The sequence below is a fragment of the Strigops habroptila genome, chromosome 3 (genome assembly GCF_004027225.2).
Source record: "Strigops habroptila isolate Jane chromosome 3, bStrHab1.2.pri, whole genome shotgun sequence".
NCBI lineage: Eukaryota > Metazoa > Chordata > Aves > Psittaciformes > Psittacidae > Strigops > Strigops habroptila.
This window is the reverse complement of record NC_044279.2, coordinates 58,647,750-58,670,435: the sequence shown is the minus strand read 5'-3', so window position 1 is coordinate 58,670,435 and position 22,686 is coordinate 58,647,750. Positions and strand designations below refer to the sequence as shown.

At 40.3% G+C, this 22,686-nt stretch overlaps 1 protein-coding gene across 4 annotated transcripts in view; it reads right to left on the bottom strand.

Annotated features, from left to right (window-relative positions):
- The window catches only part of ITPR2 (inositol 1,4,5-trisphosphate receptor type 2), a 264,777-nt gene that overhangs the window by 55,112 nt on the left and 186,979 nt on the right, over positions 1-22,686 (bottom strand). For all 4 annotated transcript variants that reach the window (XM_030477958.1, XM_030477953.1, XM_030477954.1 and 1 more), the window contains 4 exons: positions 22,126-22,326; positions 20,264-20,374; positions 14,249-14,344; positions 12,943-13,062 (listed from right to left, as the gene is read on the bottom strand). In XM_030477958.1, coding sequence (XP_030333818.1) covers positions 12,943-13,062; positions 14,249-14,344; positions 20,264-20,374; positions 22,126-22,326 — 528 coding nt within the window. The remainder of the gene's footprint in view (positions 1-12,942; positions 13,063-14,248; positions 14,345-20,263; positions 20,375-22,125; positions 22,327-22,686) is intronic.

The following is a 22,686-nucleotide window of genomic DNA, read 5'->3' as shown; positions in this document are numbered from 1 at the left end:
ATTAGGAACAGCAGGGATGGAGCAATGGGAGACTCTCAAATCAAGTATTCATTGATTTCATTTAGATGATTATACTGTACAGAGCAACCAAAAGGGTTTACAGTTAATCTTCCCCTGATGGCTTGTGGTACATGAGCAGGGCCCTGGGTGGTCCAGACGCTTTGGATTCTGTTGATGGGTCTTCCATGGCCTCGTGTAGCCTCTGAGACACCACCTCTCCTGGCCAGCATCCATGTGGTGCGCACTACAAATTGTAGATAATAGTGACCTACCTCACAGGGAAGGGAGAAATAGAACACCTTAATATCATCACATAAGAGTAACCACCAGAGTTAAGTGATCTCTATCACTATGATGTTTGCAGACCCCATAGGAAATTCAGTGCTATTTTTGCTGTGGTTTTGCTGTTCTTTTATCCCTGATGAAAGCCAGAAGAAGACAAAATGACTTGCTAATATTTCAATGAGCTTCATTTCCATTTGTCTTCCTTGTAATTTCTTTTGCAGGCAAAGCTTACTTGCAAAAAAGTAAAATGCATGTGTGGAGAAAGTTCAGCTCAGCTAAAATGTGTTGCAATAAAACAAAATTAATTCAAGGGGAGTGAGTGTGAAACACCTCTGCAAGCTTTATGTAAATTGTCATGGCCAGCTGTGCCTATGGGAGCCAAACCAGCTCAATGCATACACTGGTCACATTTGGGTTTATTCGTCTACACTGACAATACTAAACATAGGATGTGGACAACAGTATGTAATCCAGAGTGTTCCAACAGGATGACTGCTCTTGTAGACTGCCTTCTATGATTACTGTAAGCAAAATTTTGGAGAGTACAGGATGGAAGGAAATGAGATGATGGAAGTGTCAGACATGATTAGGGAAACATAACAAGAAAATTCAATGCCAAAGGAAGAAAGAGAGAGCAGAGTAACTGCAACTAATCGTCCTCTGAGCATACAAGGAAGATCCCAGCCACATGTAACTTCTACAAAAGGCAGATAAAACATTGCGTCCAAAATAAGACCTTACTGGCATGGTCACCAACATTGTACAGACCCAGTCTGAGAAAGACCAAAACCAGCAACAGACAGCCAGCAAGCACATGGATCCCAAACCTGCACAGAATTCACCTCTAAATGCCATACACTTCATATACATACAAAACATATAGCTAAACCTGAGATAAGAGAACTGTGAATACCCTTTTCAGGAACTATTAAAATCCTCTTGCTATCAAGAACTTTACTTTCTAGGTTTCTCTTCTTATTCAGAACAGTGGTTCTCTGCAAAATATCCATCTACTGCTGTCTATTATGTGGCCTTCAAAGAAAAGGAAGGCTAGCACAAACAAAAGGAGAAACTGCTTACGACTCTTATTTTGGGTGCAGTGTGGTGAGGGGAACCACAGTTTTAAGTCTTTAGAAGACACTGACTGGCAGTCAACCTCCCTTCCTCTGGCACCAAGAGCAGAGCAGAAAGTAACTCATGGGTTGACACTTCCAGAATGGGCTCATCCTCTTCAGTGTCTACCCGAACTATACAGAAACCAGCTCAGTCTCTGACTTGCACTGCTGGCTCCCTCCTCGTATTTTCCCACCCTTAAGTCTCATCTTGCAAATTTACAGTATAATGCCACAGTGTCTTTTGCACACTGACCTCTTAAGCTGGATGCAGTTCAACCCAATGTATGATATAACCATCAGCTCTGCTACATGCAGGTATGGCTTGGAAGATGGCCACTGTACATACGCTGCACTTGTAGAGGCTGGGATAAACCACCTATCAATCTTCACTGAAGCACATTAAAGAGGCTTAAGTCCTCAGTTGCATCTTGCTATCATGTCTCAGCCTTCACAATTCAAGCATTTGAGTACGGCCATTATGTGGTCCTCTCAGTTGTCACAGCAATAGCGAAGTAAAAAGTCTGTTTCTAGCCAATCCTTGTTAGCATCACACCTCTTCAGCAGGTATTTCCACAAGACACAAAAACCATAACATGGTCATTTCAGGTTCAAAACCATATGAGACTAAAGTAACAAGTAAACAGCTGAAGCTGGAATCTGTGAAATTCACAAAAGACAAGCATTTCCTAATCTCTGCAGGGGTCTGATGCATGTATTTTCTGGGGTACAAAACAGGACAGTTACTGAGTGTGGAAATGGACAGGAACTGAGAGATGTCTCCCTTCAAAATAACTACAGTGGTGAGATTTTGAAGCTTTTTCAATCATGCTGTTGAATGTTTGTCTCACCCTCCAATTAGCAGAGCAAAATGACTCTAAAAAAATCATTTAGAGGCATAGAAACAGAAAGAAGAGAAAGCAAAATGGTGAGTCGCTCTTTCCAACTCTGTATTCTGGCTACTGTCCTCAGGAGTGCACTTTCACCTGGCTTTTACGAAGTTACAGTTCCCAATGGGTGACCAAAAGGGTAAAAATTTCATCTCTCTCCTCATCAGACATTCACAAATAATGCTGCTCCAGCTAACCAACTAGCACCTAAACAGTGCTCTACAGACAGACTCATAGAAAGAAAAGGCTGGAAAGATCAAGTTAATTTGAGGTTACCACAGATCATCGTTCATAAAACCAATTCTGAAAATCCCTGCCCATACCTAAGAGTTAAGGAATAATTTATTTTACCCCAGGTTGATTAGATGCTTATCTGTGTGCAGGTCTGAAGGTGTTTCACTCCTGTAAAACTACTGGTAGTCCTAAAAGTGAGCACCTCACTTTTAGTGTAGAAAAGCATAATCAGCCATTAAAACTGAATTTCACAGCTGGACAGTTTAATCGGTAACTCTTAAAGGTGCCTCAGAAAAAGTGCAAGGTGGACTTCATTTTCAGTTTTCTGTGCTGTGTTAAATACGTTAAATAAAGAGGATGCCAACTGAGGTAGCTCTGCCTATTTGTAGATCGCAAATTCAGATCTTGTCTATTCTGGAAATCCCTATGATGACTGAGATACCTAATTAAATTATGACATCAGAGGAGATGAGAGTTAAAACTGAACAATTGTGAGGAACCGACATATTTTGACATTCTGTTTAATGCTCTTTATTTTTGTTAACCTGTAATTACTTCAATGACTACTGAAGCACTGAGAACGATCAAAAGGTATGTCTTTGTTAGAGAAGATGTCCCACAGGATTTTAATTAAGGTGTAGGATTTCACAATGCAGATATCAGAGACCTATTAGAACTGCTCTGATAATATTAAGTAAGACCAGACTTCACTTTCATGATATTTCCAAGGTTACCATCACTTCCCCTCAAAACAAACAAACAAAACAAGTTCCTCCTAGCTCAGAGAAAAATGTTTTAGTTGTGCTTTAGATATAAGGAAAAGAGCACTTCGGGTCATTTGAAGGTCTCCTCCAATGGAAAAGCCCCAGCTCTGCCTCCAGAGCAAGCCTTCACCTACAGTAGATTATTACATCTTAACACGTGGTGTAATTCATCTTTCTTAATAAGCGGAGTTTGCTGCAATCTGAATGAAGTTAAGTAGCTACATTACATACATTTCTGAGCAGACGATACATATGCACTGCAGTTGAGGGCAACTGAAATTGCAGTCTCCTTTGAAGGCTGACTTTGTAAAGATGGTACTGTGTGGTTCCATATTTATTGTCTCTCAGTGGCTTTTAGATTGAGTTTACTCAGTCTACAAGCAACATGATTTTTAATTATACTTCATGCTCCTCCATGCAATTTCAATCAAAAAGCTTTAATTCAAGCCGTCCTTTTTTTTTGCTCATATATCATCACTCTTAATGAAGACTGTGCATGCCAAAGACAAGGAGGGACCTCTAGGGTAAGAGTATGGTTTGAGAGCAACAGGTCAAGTTCTCTGCTAGCATAAATCAGTATTGCTTGCCTACTTTCAGGGGAGGCATTCCCATGTAGACCAGCTGAGGATATGGCAAAATGATGACCCATTCTTAAAGTGGGAAGCTAAGTAATTGTCCTGCCGGGGCAGAACCAAAGGAGAACTAAAGTAATTCTCAGCCTGTGCTGCTTCCGATAGCAATAACAAGGTAGTATGTTTATTACTAATACAGGACTGCAAATAGAGCCTGAGAGCAGAGAATATCTTAAGTAGTATGTCACTGTCTCACAGCCAATTTTCAGAGTAAAACCACAGACTAATGTGAAGATTTCACAATGCAGACATTTGACAAAGAAAGGATATTTCTTCTCATGTAACGTTTGGGCCATGACACCAATACAACATATTTCCCAATGACAAAAAAATCTTGTAAACCACAAAACACAAGGACACAGGATTACAGAAGTTAAAGATAGAAAAAGAAACCCACAAAGCAGAAATATTAAGGCCACCTGCACACTAGTGAAATGCACAGTTGCTACAGCCAAACAGGATATATCCCTCATTAATATTACATATAATAAAACACACACATATGTATAATATATGCTTGATCTTACCCTGGAGAAGTAGAACCAGAAAAATGAAAATAAGCTAAAACCTTTGTGGTCAGCCTACAGTAAAAAGCTCTAGTCTGAATCCCAGCACCTATTAACAGCCTAAGTCAACAGGATACCAGAGGGAAAACAGAGGTTCCACGTACATCCCTATCAAAGTCATGACAGGATTCTCAGGTGAATGCTTTCAAGGAGAATGGGAGAAAATAGAAAACACTGAAGGACAAGTTGCCAAGGTTTTAACCTGAGACCTAACAATGAAGCATAAGTTGCCAAGGTTTTAACCTGAGACCCAACAGCAGCCACAGACATTTGTTTAATCTTTCAGGTGCTCATTAGTGTCAAGCCCTTGTGGCAGCCTCCATACTGTCTGTCTATACTGTAGCTGGCTGAACATAGAGTTATGTACCATCCTAATGAGCCGCAAGGAGGGTGATGTGCGTCATTGGCTTCTGTTTCAATCTTGGCAATCTAAGCGTAAAAGCCTTGCAACAGCTTCTGATTCTGCTGACATTTAATTAGCTGGTGTCATTTCGATGCCATAGCCTGTCTCATCAGGATGATAACTACAAAACAACATGTGGAGCATAAAAGTTCTATGAGAAGTTTCAGGTCTGGCAGCCAAGGATATGAGTCCCCTGACAGTCACTGTTCATGGGACTGGTCCCCATTAGCCCTTTGTTTTGGCACTGCTATCAGTGAGAGCTTCTTGGCTAAGGAGGGAGAAACAAAAAAACCCCCAAACAACCCAAAACTGCAAACCTCAGCATAGCCTTACAAAAAAAAAATTACATCCTTTAGCTTAAAAAATTCTACCCATCCTGCAGATCGGGAGCATCCTTATCGCACAAACTCACAGCTATTCATCTTGAAGGACAGGTTTATCCTAAAGGATAGATTTTATCATTTTCTGGCCTCAAAAGATAGTCCTGTTTATTCTAGTATGTATAGTATTATTCACCATTTGCTATCAGGTGTTTGGGAAGACAATCTTCAATAATACCTGCCAATTGCTGCTTGCTCACATCAGCTGCAAAATTTGAAAATGGTCATTGCTACACAAAATGTGACTGATCTGTATTTTCACTCAATATAACCAGTGATTCTGGTACATCCATTTACACCAGAAAAGCTCAAACATTTTTGTATTTTGATCTTTTTTCCAAAATCCTATTCTTATACGCTGAAGACATTGCTTTTTTAGAGTGTACCAGTCGGAGATGTGTAAGAAATTCAAATGAACCAAGCCATTTTGTTCACGGAGCAGAATCAGCTCCAAATCTTTGCCAGTAGAACCTTGGCACAACCTAATGTTTTGTAAAGACAGACACTTACAGGACTAATGGGCTACAGCTCTATTTTTGAGCCAAACATCTACTTGTGGCAAAGGATGGGCAAAAAGAGATCAGCAAGCTTAAAACTTCACTGAACCAGTGTGGTTCTCAGATTTCAGGAGGATCCGTGCTGGAGCTGAAAGCTGCTTCCTAACTCTTCCAGAGCAAAAGGCTCTGGGGAACTCACAGCTCTCACAAGGACAGAAAGATCTCTTTTAGGTTAATGTTGCGAGCCAGTAACAGCAATACCACCATCAAGGTGTTCTTGCAAGACTTTTCTACTTGGCTTCTATCCACCTCTTTTCCATGGTATAACCATGATGTTACCATTTCAGCCAGTTAATGTCCACTGCAGACTACTTGGGGTTGTAATTGGTTCCACCCATTCCCTATTCTAAATAGCCTTCCAGGTGTTTTTTTGCTGTGTCTTACAGAAGGTGCTTATCAGTGCGCAGTAGTAAGTAATTAATTTCTGCCTTCTTCATCAACACTCCTTTTTAAATGGTCAAATTTCACCCCAAATTTACCCCTGACCATTGTCAGAATTTCATGCAGAATACTGTTTTGTCTGTCTGGGACAACCCAGCCAGTTCAGAAAGCTTTGGGTTCTCATACTAAACGACAAGTTACATGCAGTGATCTTATATCACATCTGGAGACACACATTCACAGTGTTACCTCTTATGATCCCTATACATCAAAACATGGAAAACCTGCACCCATCATTTTAAGCAAGGCTTTGCCATAGAATCCTTTACCCTGACTTGAATTATATGAAATAATTCACATTTACTTTATAGTGCATGTTTTAATAGATGTATTTTATTTTATGCATGCACACACGAACACAAAAGAAAAGAAGGACCAAGGTCTAAGTTCCTCTGTCTAAATGTTAAAATACAGCTAAGTGAAGAAAAGCCAGCAGCCGCTCCAAGCTAAACACCAAAAATAATTACGCACAAAAAACCTTAAACCTTACAATACCTCCCTCACACACATGCACACACTTGTATCTATTATCTTATGAAATCTCTTCTTACCTTAACAATCCATAATATTAGCAGCACAGGAAAGTTTATTTGAAAAATATACATTAGCATGATCTCCTTAAAAGATTCTTGGAGTAATAATGTGCTCAGTGATTATGCGCTTCTCAACTGTAATACCCACTAAATGCCAATTCTCCTCATTAGTAAAGTAGCTGGGATCGAGTGAGCATAGGAGGAAACCCAGTGCAGCAGTTAAAGCAAAGCACTGGGCATCTAGCAGGCTGTATTCACTTCCCATGACAGCTAATGACTTGCTGTATATACCTGCTTCTGGTTTGGTGTCTTTGCCTGTAATACTGGATAATACCCACCTACTTTAAGAGAAGGGGAAACAAAATGAACAAAAGCTTTTAACTGGTCCAAAGTCCTATAAAAGGGAAGATTAATTCATTAAAAATTTCTGAAACCGCTATTATTATTGTCATTTATTTGTTCTGTTGTTGCTTATAAGAGTCTCAGAACCACACAGGTTCATGTGGGAAATAACAGTGGTCCCAGCCCTTGCCGTACGCAAACCTAATGAATATATACCATGATGTGCTATACAGAAACCCACAGAAACAAAATGCTTTGTGCTTCTTAGAAATTTACGTGTTAGGATAGCTAGATGTTTTAAAACTGACTTTAGTTTCTCCTTAATGAATGTGTCATATCCAAGTCTCATTATCAAAACAGTCCTATTTCAAATGTCGAAACCAGTAACTTCTAAAAAATAGCCTGTAGTGTACCCCTACTCCCAAACTACAAATCCATGCCATCATTTATTACCATTATACTCGTCTAGTTAGCAAATACTCTTCACGTGTATGCACTAATAAGCAATATACTGGATGAAGTAAACATGGCAATAAGACATCAGTTTGATAAAGCTTGCTAATTTTGATAAAGAAATCTTGATTCTGCTATTAAAGTATTAACAAATATATAAGGCTGAATAACTTATTTTGCTCAGTCCATTTAAAATTTACACCAGAGAGGAAGGAGTATAACTTGCTCATGATGTCCAATTGCTACAGTATGCTTACTAGTACCTGCAGCAAGAACCTTACAATTCACAGCAATTTCTACCTCTTTTCCCCTGGTTTATTTTAAGAGCTTATAAATGGAAGAACACTTCCAAATGTGTTAGTCTATCAGAAGATAGCCTACTTCAAGCTTTTGCTCGTTTATGCTTTATACCTGCAGTGTTAACTACTTCACCTTGTGGGGTGGAGGAAATGATTTTTCATTAAGTCTTGGTGCCACCAGGAAATTATATAAATATAAGTAGGTTTAGTACTCCATTGCAGTTTATATAAGCTTTTAGCTTAAGCTCATAAAAAAACCAAACCAAACCCTTCTACTTAACTGGACGTTACAATGGTATTGTGGAGTTCCACGACCTATGCTCTCTCTCCAGCAAGGAATTTAAGCGTACACTTAAAACTGAGCAGTTAAGCAAATATTTTGCTAGCCTGAGAGCACAGAAGACGCATCATGAAAGGGGTGACACAGTAGGTCAGTACCCCTATACTCCTGCAACAGCATTGGGAACCAGATCAAGGAAGTCACAAGACGCTTAAGATTTTGTTACAGTATTACCACTTGCTTCCTTACTCCCTACGTACTCACATCCTTCCAGATCAAGGACATGTCTACACACCTCTACAGGTAGAGGAAAGTGTGCAAGCTGACTGGAAGCTATGCGCAGTTATTTCACATTCTTCTGCACCTCATGAAAAAAGCCCCTGCTGAAAGGTACAGTATATTAGCTTGGGCTTCATGCCTGATTGAGACAGCTTGCACCTAGCTGAAAAACACAGGGAAACACTCGAAAGTATTTTCTGTTAACAGAAGCACATATATACATGCAAACTACAGGCGCCTGTGGTTATAAACAGTACCTTATCTTCACAGTAAAGGAGTCATGAACCTCACAGAAATACTACTGAACCAAGAAAGCTTTTCTTAGTTTACAAACTACTGAAATACTTTGTTATAACTAACAGGTAACAAGGTCAAGCAGAGGATTTCTTTAGCCTTTTCTGAATTCTTTTTCTGAGCGATAATTAATTAAAAAAGTGTTTGTCCTACATAACGCTTTTGCACATAAGAAATGAGTATGAAACTTTTTTGTGCTACTATGTCAACAGGTTTTCTAATCACTAATCACACCACATCAAGATGAAATCTTTTTGCGGACAGCCTTCCTAACTCTGCAAATTAGTGTAGCCTTCCTGAACACCATCTTTTAAAATTACAGCAGTAAAAATGCCACACCAATTTATTTTGGTTGAGGCTTGGAAAGAGGAGGTATAAGAGCTGATGGAACTATCCATAACACACCACTGGCATTCACCCAAGACTACTGTAAGAAATTAGTAATGTCAAGTTCAAGGCTTGGCTCTCAGCATGACATTTGAACAAGACAAAGAAAACAGAATCTCATCCATGGATTTTCAAGAGAATTGTGAACACTATCTTGCAATAATAGGATGTGACCTCAAGCACCAGTTTGTGTCACTCCTCCACAAGTGGCTGTACAAGAGCTATGTCTGGAAGGAGTCCCTACCCCAAAGCCAGGCCGCAGAGTGGGAGTACAGCTCACAGTAGTCCCTCATGGATAACTCAGTTCTGCTTTCTCTCAGTGGTGCTCCCTTCTCCTCTCTGCTCATAATACATCGAATGGGAAAAGTGAGGAGCAGCAGTGTCCAGACAGCCTGGAGTCAGTGCAGGGGAAGTAGCACAGCTCTGGCACGTGGCAGGCTGGAGGAAGATGAAGAAATAAAGGAAAGGAAAGAGAGGACAGAGAAACATGTGGAAGAGACATGGTAACTGTCATATGGCTTATTTAACAGTGTTTTACTATTATGTCCCAGGCTCTGTGCCCACACACCTCCGAAACATGTGTGTGATGCACAAGTGTGCACATGCAATTGCATACATGCTCCTGCACATGCATTTGGGGTAAAGGTTGGGAGGTTATAAAGGAGATTTAGTAACAGAAATCTCAGCCTTGCTTGTGACATATTTATAACTTTCCATGTACTGTGGGTCAATCATTTACAAGAATGTCTTTTGCTTCTGGTAAAATCAACCACAGGAAGGGCAAGGAAGGATGTAGTGGTGGCAAAATGCAGAACCCATCATCGCCCTGAAGAGTGCAACGACAAAAACTGAAAGTCTGAGCTCCCCAAAATAAACTGTCTCTGTTTGAGGGCTATAACAGCAAAAAGAGGAACTTTTGGTCTTGATTCTGCTATTAGACAGGGACCAAAAAGCTGTAACTCAAGCAAGTGGTCACAAGCAAGTGTCAGGAAAGTGACTGAAGAGCCACACTGGTTGTAAAAAAAAATGTCAGATGAACCATGAAACTGCAAGGAGCACAGTAAAGAAATACTAAGTATATCAGGTCAGCTAAGCCAAGAGGAAGGCCCAGGCACCAAAAAGCCACTTTGACACAGCAAAGCATAAGAGGGTGTTTAGAGGGTGGAGCCAGCAACGGAACCCAGCAACAATGGCCATACAGAGGAGGGACCACGCTCGTATCCTGCCCATCCCAAGGCGAGTGAAAGGGCACACATGGAAAGAGTTTGGTGTCAAAGATCAGCAGCTCTATGTCAAGAATCATAGCTTTTCATTAGCAGAGAAGAGAGCAAGGCTCCAAATTGCCTGCCCTTCCATTGCTTTGTTTTGATATGGGGCTTGACATGGGTGCAGAGCTACAGTAAACACACACACACACTGTGTTACAGAAATGAAAGAAAAGGAAAACAGTCCTTTTTTTTGAAAAAAGATGGATATTTTTACAGAATACAGAGCCAATCATGCAATTTAATTCTACAGAACAGGAAGGAGCTCAGTAAATTGCTGTAAAAATATCCATCCTTATGCAACCAAAATGCCAATTATGGACCAGGCATTAGGAATAGCTGTGGAGTGGCACCATGGACCTCCCCAGCACCCTGATTACGTATCTAGGGACAGAGCTTAATCTACACCTCAGCTAGCTAGTGTACCCTTGGTAGTGACCTCTTTTGTAAAATGACCCCAGCAGTCACTTCATACATAGTTTTAGGCCTATATTCTACTCCCTAAAACTTATTTTCTTTTGCCACAAATCCTGCTATGTCATTTAACACAAACTGTAGATAGAAGAGATAAAATACCAGCATTTTGATTTGGCAGGCATTTGAATTTTCATTATAAGCATTCATACAAGGAGTAAAGAGTCATACAAGGAAGGAGCTACAGATGCTTTCTAAAAATACTATCACCTTCAGTGGGTATCTTATGTACAGTCCTACATACAGCACAAAAGTAGAACATGGTCAACTACGCCAAAAACATAGTAACAAGACTTACTTATTTAAATGTGCTGCAAGCACACGATCGTAACTCAGTAGCTGTTTTTGCATTCCTTGCTTGAAAGAAACATTGCATATTACTAGTGTAACTATAGACTGCTTTCTTTTCTTTTTCCATTGAGTATTCAATGCCTAACAATACTTAATAAGCATAATGAATATAGAACACTCCCTATCCCCACCTGTTTATTTCTTCTTAGTAAAAACATTTTTATTAAATTTGGCCCTTATATGAAACACCAAGTGAAACACCAAATCATTTATGATATAATCAAGAAATATTTGGTCTTCATCTTTTTTAATTAAAAAAAATATTTTCAATACTCATAAACTATTTTTGATACCAACTGCTCTGAAGAATTGATATCTCACTAAATAAAAACCTTCAGTGTACATTCTGCCTTTACCAGTAGAGAAGCAAAAGTCATCAGAAAAAGCTTGAGGGCCCTACAACATAACTCAAAAGGAGAAAACAGCAAAAAGGTCCAGTTTTTCTTATTGACCAACTAATATACCTGAAATAATAGGAATCTCTTCAACACAAGTTCACTTGGTGTAGCAACTGAAGCTACTATTTAAAATAAACCAATAACAGTAACATAATTTAGGCTTTGATTGATATAAATAAGCTGTTAATGTTAAAAGAAGACAAAGCTAAGTGGACATTAACTGTCTTGCTCTACGTTGTTTTTTCACACAAACAGAGCCTACCAAATCCTGCAGAGTGCCTATGCACACAGTGAAACTGCTCACTTCTCCTGCTCTCAGCAACTTGCCAAGTCAAGTCATGTTGTGCACAAACATGAGCCAGAAATCACAAGAAGGGAAAACTCCTCTTTTTGATCAGACAGGTTTTGTGTGTGTGATGGTGTGCTCCCTGCCCTGCCCTAGCCCCAACCTGACCTTTATTTCCCACAATCCTGCTCAAGTGATAATCACCAGAGGTGGTCACGATGGATGCATCTGGTCATGATGGCTGCATCCAGCTCAAAGTGGATTTCGGGGAGACAGATAACAACACAATAGCCGAGGGCTAATTTGAGCAATGCACCCACCTAACCATAGTGCTGGTCAAGGTCCGACCCAAGCCAAGTTTGGAAGAAACTAACAGCTGCAGTCGGTATGCAAATATGACTAAGCCAATTATTTTACTCCATAAATAGTGGACACCCATGGGCCTGTTGAGCTTTCTTGCATGGCAGAGGGCTGCACACCAGGATCTCCCCTTGAGTAGGGGAGAAAAAGCACACTGTGTTTGAACACACATGCTTTGAGACACCTTTCAAGGTTACTCCTCAGGGTTGAGAGATTCCTTGACACAATAGATTGTTGTTAAGTGATTAACAGCATGGTAAACTTTGAAAGTTTAGCTAAATGATGTGAAGGATTGATTGTGCACATATAATTCTTTAGACATAAATCATTGACCAAGCCTGGGACTAATTCTGAATCCAGTTGCACCTAAACTACCCTCTGAGAAGCAGTTTCAAATGCAGCAGGGGTCCTTTCTGAACCTCATGACTCAATGGAAGAGTCTCCCTGACAGTTTTGTCTGACCCTGTCCTCTATGCAGTAAACAATCAAGCGCACCGTGCCATCGAATCTTGTTAAACCACTGTCACATTTACTATTAAACTTTGTTAAATTGCTCTTTTATATCAAGAAACACATGACTACTCTCTTATGAGTAAGGTGCATCACTCCATCCACAACAATGTGGGGTTTAATCATGTAGCACTTTTCTGGAAGCAGTCACAACAAATAAGACATACCTGATGTGCCAAAATATAGATATTATGGCCAACATCTTTTGGGGAGATGCCATCATCTCCATTCTCCTCCTCATGGTCACATTCAAGGCCTTGGTTATAAGCATTCTTCATCACATCCACCTGTAATACAAAGCCAACCAAGGAGAGATGAAATAAATGTCATTCTTGGGGAAAAAGCACACTGTGTTTGAACACACATGCTTTGTTCAGCTCAAGCCTGGTTGGAAGCCCTGCAGTTCTACGAGAAGAGCAAGCAGTCTAAGAAACACTTTCTGAATAAAGACAAGCTTGAAGTATTTATGAAGCTCCAAACTGCTCCATTTCTCATCAGTAAAACTACAATCATGAGAAAGGAACAGGAATGCTGAGCCTTTTAAGCAGGTATTTTCACAAACGCTTTGAAAGACAGATCTACAGATACGGCAAGTAGTGTTGTACAGCACTTAGAGTGCAGCCATGATCTCCCTCTGGCTAGAGCACACTGATACGTCACTCAGCATTCTCTACACAGCTTAGCAGAAAGAAAAAAGAACAACTAAACCAAAAAGGAAAAGAAGATACAGATCTGGACAGGGTGCTGGGGAAATTCCAAAATATTCAAAAACCTCTTACAGGACCAATGGGGGGAAATCCGCCATTCCCCACTCAGGGCCTGAACCTGCAATTGTACCTTAGGGATGGCCTTATCACGCTGACATGCCACCTTAGCGATGATGCTCCAAAACAATCACGCCACTGGGCTCTGCCAAAGGGCAGAGCTGACGCCCACAAATCTCCCCACCATACACTTTTTTCTGTCACTGCTGTTGCTGTTGCAATTGGATTGATCATTTCTTCAGATTTCTAACCTATTTAAAACTCCTGGAGACCTACAGAAGCATCACAGTTGTTCAAAATACAACTGTTTGTAACTCTCTTTGTTCATATAAAATATACATATTATACATACTACATGTCTCCGCACACATTTCTGTTAGCACTGTTCCACAAACTGTACAAGCTTAATTTGCCAGCCCTTGACAAAGTGTACTTGAAGACAGTCTACCAGAATATGATAATTCAGTTAGGAAACAATTACAGAAAAGTGCTCGGAACAGATAAAAATAATGAAGTCGTAAAGACTGAAATCATCCGTGCTTGATCCTTTTAAAGGACTTTTTGTGAATTAGTACTATCCTGATACATTGTGTCACCATATGCTGCCAACACTTTTCAGCTTAGATGCAGATAATTTTAAAAATGTTTTAATGACAGATTTATTTTTTTTTCAGCCAAACGATTTATGAATATTCAGAAGTTTTCTCACCAGTTCCCTTGGTCTCATGTTGAAAAGGATTCTTTCCGCATTCTCACTGTCGTGCCTGCTTTCCATAATAGCCAGCAAAAGCTTGGAGGCATTGTTCTAGAGATACAAAACCACGTTAATGCAAATTTTAAATCTATTTCATGGATTAATGACCCTTGCATTTGTTTTAATTGAGATTACGAGGACCACTTTTTTAGTGGATAAGATTTTAAACTACTTGCATCTTTTCTTTTACTGACATATTTAATAGGAGGTTTCTCCCATTTGGATGTCAGCATGCTGTAAGGCTAACAAACCCTGCATGATATATTGGAAGAAGTATTTTAAATATTGAAAAATATTTGACTTAAATACAGAGCCTTGCTCTATACTGTGCACAAGAAATGAAATTGTATTTTTTTCTCTTGTTGCCCACTGAGCAATTTTTGCCATGGCTGTCTCTTAAAACAATACTCAACAGAGGTAATTATAGAATGCATTACACAAAAGGTTTCATCATGCAGGCAGGTTTCCTTCCCCTTTCGTTTTTATAAAGTCTGATTATTATTCCAAAGACTATAAAATAAACTATTTTCATACATTCCTGGAATTTCATTTCACTACCAAATATTCCTGAGGGACCATATAAAGATATCTTTTACTTCACCAGTCAACTGGCTGCTTTTCACAGAGACTTCTCCCAAGTATCAAATGGCATGAGATTTAGCAGCAGTAACCCAGTAGTGCCTTGGACTTCAGAGACCTGTCTCTCTTCCAGTTAAATCAGTTGTGAACAAGAAAGGAAGAATAGGTTTGGAGGTTTATTCTCTCTGGCAGAACATGGTTGCCTTGGTTCACCTGCACAGCATCCCTTCATCGTGGCCCATTGTTTGAATACTTGGAAGTAGACCGCAGCTCCACGATACATGTAGGGGGCCAGTAAAACTCTCAATCCACCATACTACTCATTCTCAGTGCTTATTGCCAGATGTTAGCAATTCAAACTGAACTCTCTCACAGCAAGGATATGCCTCAGATGATTAGTATGGGAAATTTTGAAGGAACAGGGTTGAGCTGGTTTTGGGACTGAGGCAAAAGGAAAGATGTTATACTCTGCCTATTCAAGCAACTTCTGTTTTAAGCAGCCTTAGTATCTCCAAGTTTTGATAGCAGAGCTGAAAATCTGGAGCACTAGAGGACAAGATAACACAATCATGCGTGTTTCAGTCCCGAGGGAAACCCAGTCAAATTTGTCAAATTCATAAGCATTTTTTAGACTACAATTTCAATACTATACTGTAGAAACTTACTAGTTTCAGAGCTAAAAGCCCACAGAGTTTCTTGGTGGGCACAAAATCACAAGACCATGCAGGCTGGATCACAAAATGACTCATTTGAGTCTGTGCTCTGGACTAACCTTTCAGTAGTTCCACCCCCTACTCAAAGCAGGTTGCTGAGGGCTGTGTCAAGCTGAGGTTTGAACATCTCCAACTGGAAGACTATAAGATGAGAAGTTAGCCACGGAAGGAAGGAGTAGATGGAGGAAGGGTAGATTAATAGACTGAAGATTTTCACATGATAGGGGAATTAGGGTGTTCTGGGAGAGGAGACTGGGAACTGAGTGAGAATCCAGGAGAGAGGAGCCTAGGCTTGCCAACATGAGAATGAGGTAAGAACAAAGAACAACAGATGAGAAGATGAGACTGGGACAGGCTGAAGGAGGACTCCATATGAATTTTGCCATAGCTAGCCTTTCCTTGTGCTCCAAAATTAAACCAGGACCATCCATTGGAAAGCTCTAGTCAGACTCTTGACCTTGCAACCTACATTGCAGAATTTTAACGTGCCCAGTGAATGAGACCAGGTGGAGGGAAAGGATAGCATTTTGATTAAGACTCCTACAACAACGTGCTGCTCTGAAGAACTGGATGCTTCCTTTTCTGTTGCAGTTTTCCCTTACAGTGGTGACAAACTCAGCTGTGGTAGCACTGGTATGATCTCAAGCTGAAGAGGAGGGAAGGGAACAAGACAGGCAGCCAGGTAGCTTGAGAAGGAAGGGAAGATACAGTGGAGAAAGACACTAGTGTTACTCACTCACTGGTGAGGAAGACTTTGAACGTATTTCCCAGTACAGACAACCCTGGGGATAGAGAGGAGCCTGCTGCAGCTTCCAGAAAGTGAGGAAAGGTAGAGGGTAGGTAGGACTTTACGTCATCAACAGCCAGCTTCTTGCTACTAACTCAGCACAAATGGCACGCCATAAGGCAGGCAGGCACAACTCCAGTTTTTTTTCTCTCTGATCGTTGCACTTGACATTCAGATGCTCATTTCATAGAATCATAGAATGGTTTGGGTTGGAAGGGACCTTGAAGATCATCTAATTCCAATCCCCCTGCCACAGGCAGGGACAACTGCCACTAGACCAGGTTGCTCTAGGCGCTGTCCAAATGGCCTTGAACACTGGCAAGGATGGGGCAGCCACAGCTTCTCTGGGCAACCTGTGTTGGGGTCTCACCACCCTCATAGTGAAGATTTTTTTCCCAATATCTAATCTAAATCCCCCTCTTTCAACTTAAAGCCATTCCCCCTTGTCCTATCACTAGATGCTCTTGTAAAAAGTCGGTCTCTGGATTTCTTGTAGGCCCCCTTTAGGTACTGGGAGACTGTTACAAGGTCTCCCTGGAGCCTTCTCCAGGCTGAACAAGCCCAACTCTCTCAGCCTGTCTCCATAGGAGAGGTGCTCCAGCCCTCTGAGCATCTTCATGGCCTCTTCTGGACTCACTCAAGCAGGTCCATGTCCCTCCTGTGTTGGAAGGCCAAGAGCTGAAAGTAGTACTGGAGGTGGGGTCTCACAAGAGAAGAGGGATAGAATCACCTTCCTCAACCAACTGACCTTTTGATGCATCCCAGCATGGTTGGCTTTCTGGGCCGCAAGCACACATTGCTGGCTCATGTTGAGCTTCAAATATACCAACACCCCCAATTCCTTCTCCTCATGGCTGCTCTCAATCCATTCTCTGTTTGGGGTTGCCCCAATCCAGGTGCAGGACCTTGTACTCGCCCTTGTTAAACCTCATGAGGTTCACACTGGCCCACCTCTCCAGCCTGTCCAGGTCCTTCTGGATGGCATACCGTCCCTCCAGCATGTCAGCTGCACCACACAGTTTGGTGTCATGAGCAAACTTGCTGAGGGTGCATCAATGCAACTGTCCATGTCACCAACAAAGACGTTAAACAGCACCAGTCCCAATACCGACCCCTGGGGAACACCACTCATCACAGATTTCTACTTGGACATTGAGCAGTGACTACAGCTCTTTGAGGGTGACTATTTATTCCTCATTTTCTGCATGCTTTGAGACCCTAGGATCCGATTTCCATTCCCAGATATCAATGAAGAAAGGAGGTTCATTACTTGGAAAATACAGTATAAAGTTCTTCAGAACACATTAGTACTGCGAAAAATCAGTTCCCAGGTGCTACAAACAGCAGGGTTTTTGAAATGAAGGCCCAAAGTACTTACGGCCTTCATTTCTCTTTACCTGGGTTCCCAACTCATTTCCTTATAATTATTTTGGAAAAACAGATTAATGTGTGAAGCAACTAGATACAGCAGAATAAAGCACTATGAGAACAGCCAAAAAGACACTCGTATTAGACCCTCTCTACCCTTAGATTGACAACATCTCTTCATCCTGCCACTATATAGAGTGATATTGAGGTTATATTGTGTGCCAGGGCTTGAATACTAGTCAGTAAGAAAGGCCGGGGGGTCATGCTCAAAATAACAAGAGGCAGAATAGAACATTGGCCATCTGTGCATTCAGTGAACACTGTCTATCCTGCTCACTAAATGATTCAGGAGTCCAGTGGAAAATATAATCCATGAAGATGTAATTAAATACCACATCATAAACTGTGCAAAACAAGCTAAATTAAGAGGACATGGGAAAATATAATTCTGCATTGCCTTTGCTTTGGTTGGGGGATAAGAGTTCAACACATAATGTTCCCTGAAAACAGTGTCTGAGTTCGTTTTTATGTGTAAGTGTGTGGGCCTATACTTTGCATTCTGTATTTTCACTGCAAAATTTATGTATTTGCAACTTCAGAGTTGCCTGTGAACACTGACAGATTGTCAATGTTAAACATTACCTGGTAAAATCAGTGTTACATTATTTCAGTGTGTTGCCGCTCACAATAAAAACCAGCAACTTCTGAATTTAGATCTAATTCTTGACATTACATCTGGCCCAGCACTGTGCCCAGTTCTGGGCTCCCCAGTACAAAAAAGATATAGACTTATTGGAACGAGTCCAGCAAAAAGCCACAAAGATGATTAAGGGAATGGAACATTTTTCACATAAGGAGCAGCTGAGAGCTGGGACTGTTCAGCCTGGAGTAGAGAGGGCTCAGAGGGATCTTGACAATGTGTATAAATACCTGATGGGAGGGAATGAAGAAGAGGGAGCCAGATTCCTCTCAGCAGCGCTCAGTGAGAGGACAAGAAGCAACAGACACAAACTAAAACACACATGATACTCTATTTAAACACAAGAAAACACTTTTTTTTTACTATGTGAGTGATTAAATGCTGGAATAGGTTGCCCAGATGGGTTGTGAAGTCTCCAACTGTGGAGATACTCAACTGAACAGCCTTGGGAAACCTGCTCTAGCTCACCCTGCTTGAGCAAGGGCATTGGACAAGATGACCTCAAGTTGTCCCTTCTAATCCAAATGACTCTACCATCCTGTAAAATAGAATCATTTCCACAGTTTGAACTTTTGGTATCACTCAGCACAATGTTTGCTATTTAAGAAAGAGTAAGGCATATATAGCCCCCCGTGAACAGGGCCAACTGGTCCTTGCAGCGATGTCTCCAAACTCCATTTTTTTGTTTACTACACAAAAAAGATGTTCTACAAGCATTTGCTAGCTTCATGACAAATGCAGACTGAAATAGCACTGGACTCAGTGTACCTAGGTCTTTACAGAGACTAAGATTTCAAACTTTCAGATTTTTCAGGGTTTCAAAAAGAACTGCCTGCAAGTTCAATGTCTGCTTAAGTGTTTTGCTTGTGGGGAGCCTGAATTGTATTGCCAAACAAAAATGTAATTACAGTTATTAAAATCATGTCTAAAGTACTGTTGATTCAATGTTTCATTGTTTATGACATATAGCTTTATTAATTATTTTATTAGACATCCATAACATTGCCAATATGATGCAATGCAGCCACCACAAAGTATTTGCTAGTTTTGAGGAGGAAACAGACCATCTGCAATGGAAATACTTCATTCAGAAGGCAAGAAAAGGCAATAACCCAAGGTTCCTCCTGGACAAATTCTACTCTATTTGGCAGACAGCATAACTGCAGAGCTCCCCTCTGCATGCAATGGCACAGAGGTTGTAGAAACTTATCTACAAGCCTATCCAACTCTTCAGAGAATACAAAACAAAATTACAAGCCCCCCTGCTCTACTCTTCGCCCTCCCACTCTACACTTTGTTGTCCCCCCCCAGAGGACACTGAGAAGGAAAATAAAATACAGTTTACTTTAACCTTGTTTTCAACTTTATTTGACATTGCAGATCATCTGATTTTTTTTTCACAACATCTCCTTCTCAAGTAATTTTTTAAGAGTTCACTATACACAGAGAATGCCTGAGTTGTTACGTGCCTGTACAGTGTTGCTATTTACCAATCCTGTGAGATTTTATGCCCATAATATGGGCATGCTAGCTATGTTGTGTCTATTTGATAAGACTTAAAAAAACAAGCCTAAGGCATACTCCCAAACACAACAGTGGGTCAGAAGGCTTGTGGTAGAGGGCCTGATGAGGATTCAGAAGCTGAGCTGAATTCATTTGCAATGTTTGTTTTTAAAAGCTGCTGAGTATATTCTGCTCTGGTAAGATTAAGTAAATGTCAGGTTACCTAGAACTCTTGTATAGGTATTTCTTCTATTATTACTCAGATTTAGATAAACAAATGTCTATCTAAACATTTGTACCTTATCTAAACATTACTGTACCTTTAACTGAAGCACCAAGTCCATGCAGTATTTGCCAAGAGGGTTTATGTCATTCAAGATGAGCGCAATTATAATATCAATCCCATTAGACTCATGGGTGGCAATACAAGTCTGCAAAATAAGAGAAGGGAGTTGGGAGGGTGATGGGGGAGGAAGGGGAGGGGTATACAGGGGGAAAGAGGGAGACAGTGAACATGCACATGAGCAAGTTTCCAAACCAAGGACCCAGAACTTGAAAGACCTTGTAACACCAAGGTGGTACAAGTCACAGACAGCAGCCCACAAGAGCACTGCCAGATTTAGCTGAACACACATGCAGAGACACAAAAGACATGCTTGAATGTGGGCACAATCAAATATGCACACTCAAGTTTTTAATTTGCATTCAGCAACCAGCATTAATGTCACTGTTACAGCATGAATTGTTTGTGAAGATTGAGTTTTTCTACACGCATCTGAACATGTCCTGCATAGAAGGATATTTCTGGACATGGTATTCAAAACTGTAAACATGACCAACAGTGCTTCCCAAATGCTTTTACAGCTGGAGTCTTGGACCTTCTAAGCCTTGTAAATATGTGTCAGTTATACAAAATCCTATGATATTTTTTCTTCTAGCAGGTTTACAGGACAATAAGAAAGGAAAAGTCTTCCAGAAATACTGAGCAAGGGAAAAAAATGAAAATTAGAGCGTGGAACATTTTCCTCTGACACCAAATTAGACTTGCAGTTGGTGTAAACAAGCATTACTCAAATCCTGATTAACTTCCCAGCAGGTAGGTTTAGGTAATAGAGTGTAACTAATCATTCCCTTCCACCACCAGTGTTCCTCCAGTGCTCCTCAAGTAAACTTGCTGGAGAACACCTTAACTTGAAACATACACTTATTTTATTTCATCTCCAGTCCTGTAATTATTTTTTGCAGATGTTGTTCCCATTCACTAATGAATCAAATACCACTATTTAAAATTTAGTCCACTAAAGGATTTTTGTTTATTTGTTTTTAAAGTATAAAGTAAAGGCAGTTGATTACCAGCAACGGTAACAATAGTACTTTATACCTCATTTGTGCACATTAATGAATTAGCATTAATACTGTATGTATTTCTTCAGCTATTTCTAGTATCAAGAACAGACTGCCTCTGTAATTTCACCCACCACAATTTTCCCATTGCTAATCCATAGCAAAAATTATGCAATTTCATACACTGTGACAAATGTACTATGGTTCTCTTCAGAACAAATATAGCAGCATGTAACTACATTCTTTACCTTTCTATACTGCCTCGTCAAGGCACTAAAGAGACATCTACAAAAAGTTACAGCTATATGACTTAAAAAGACTGCATCAAGCAAGGCACACAAGATTAGAAGTATGGTCTGCAGTCTCATGCATTTTACTACTAATGTCGTAATTAAAGATGTTGTTAGCTAGTATAGCAGGATAGTTAAGTTAAACTTTGTGGCAGTTATGTGAATTAAGGAAAGTAAACATTAACAACCTATATAAACACCAGCAAAGGCAAAATGTATGAAAATGAAGAAAACAAGTTTGTGTTTGCAATGTACTTCCAGCAACTACGACTTAAAATCCGTTCTTAAAGTGAGGTTTAAGCCATGGACCCATTGACATAAGACATTAAACTCTCTCCAAAAGGACCAGAAACCCTCCACGTAAGCAGATGTACTACAGGAAGAGGATTTCTGACTTTAGAGGATTTCTTAGGCCTTATGAAGGCTTGAAACATGTTAAGCCTATTTATAGCAGTTACAAGTGAATTCATTGAAGGGTTTATGATAAGCACACAGATACCATACATTCAGGTATACTCTTCTGTATCCAGAAGTTATTCGAGCCCTACCTGGTTTTCATGGCATGGACCTTGGCAATATTCGGTCAAGCTTTCCAGTGTCTGGTTCACAAGAGCCACATTCCTCTCATTGATGTAAAGCCCCAATAAGCCCAGCCCACCTGTTGTGCTTCCACAGATACAGTCCAAAAACTGAAGGGTCTCACAAACAAGGTTGTAATTTGTTTTATTGTTCTGATGTCTTAAAAAATTCTGGTGGATGGAGAAAAGGAACACACACCAAAAAGAAAAAAAAAAAAAAAAAAAGGAAAAAATTGAAAAAAGAGAGTTAGAGATAAGTCAAAGAGTCTTTTTCATTAAAATATTGAAGGGTACAATTTATGAATATATGACCACTGTACCTTCTGTACTGAATTACACTAAGTACACTACACTGTGGAAAATATATTATGTGTTGGCGCTGCAGTTGAAAACTATTATCTGATTAAATCAGTAGAGAAAAAAAGGCTTAGGAAAGTGAACTCTGCAGACATCTGCACTGGCCTTAGATGTCTTATATATCTCCTTCATACCTGTCCCCATCCATCTATTATGACCTTTCTCTTGGAAGCT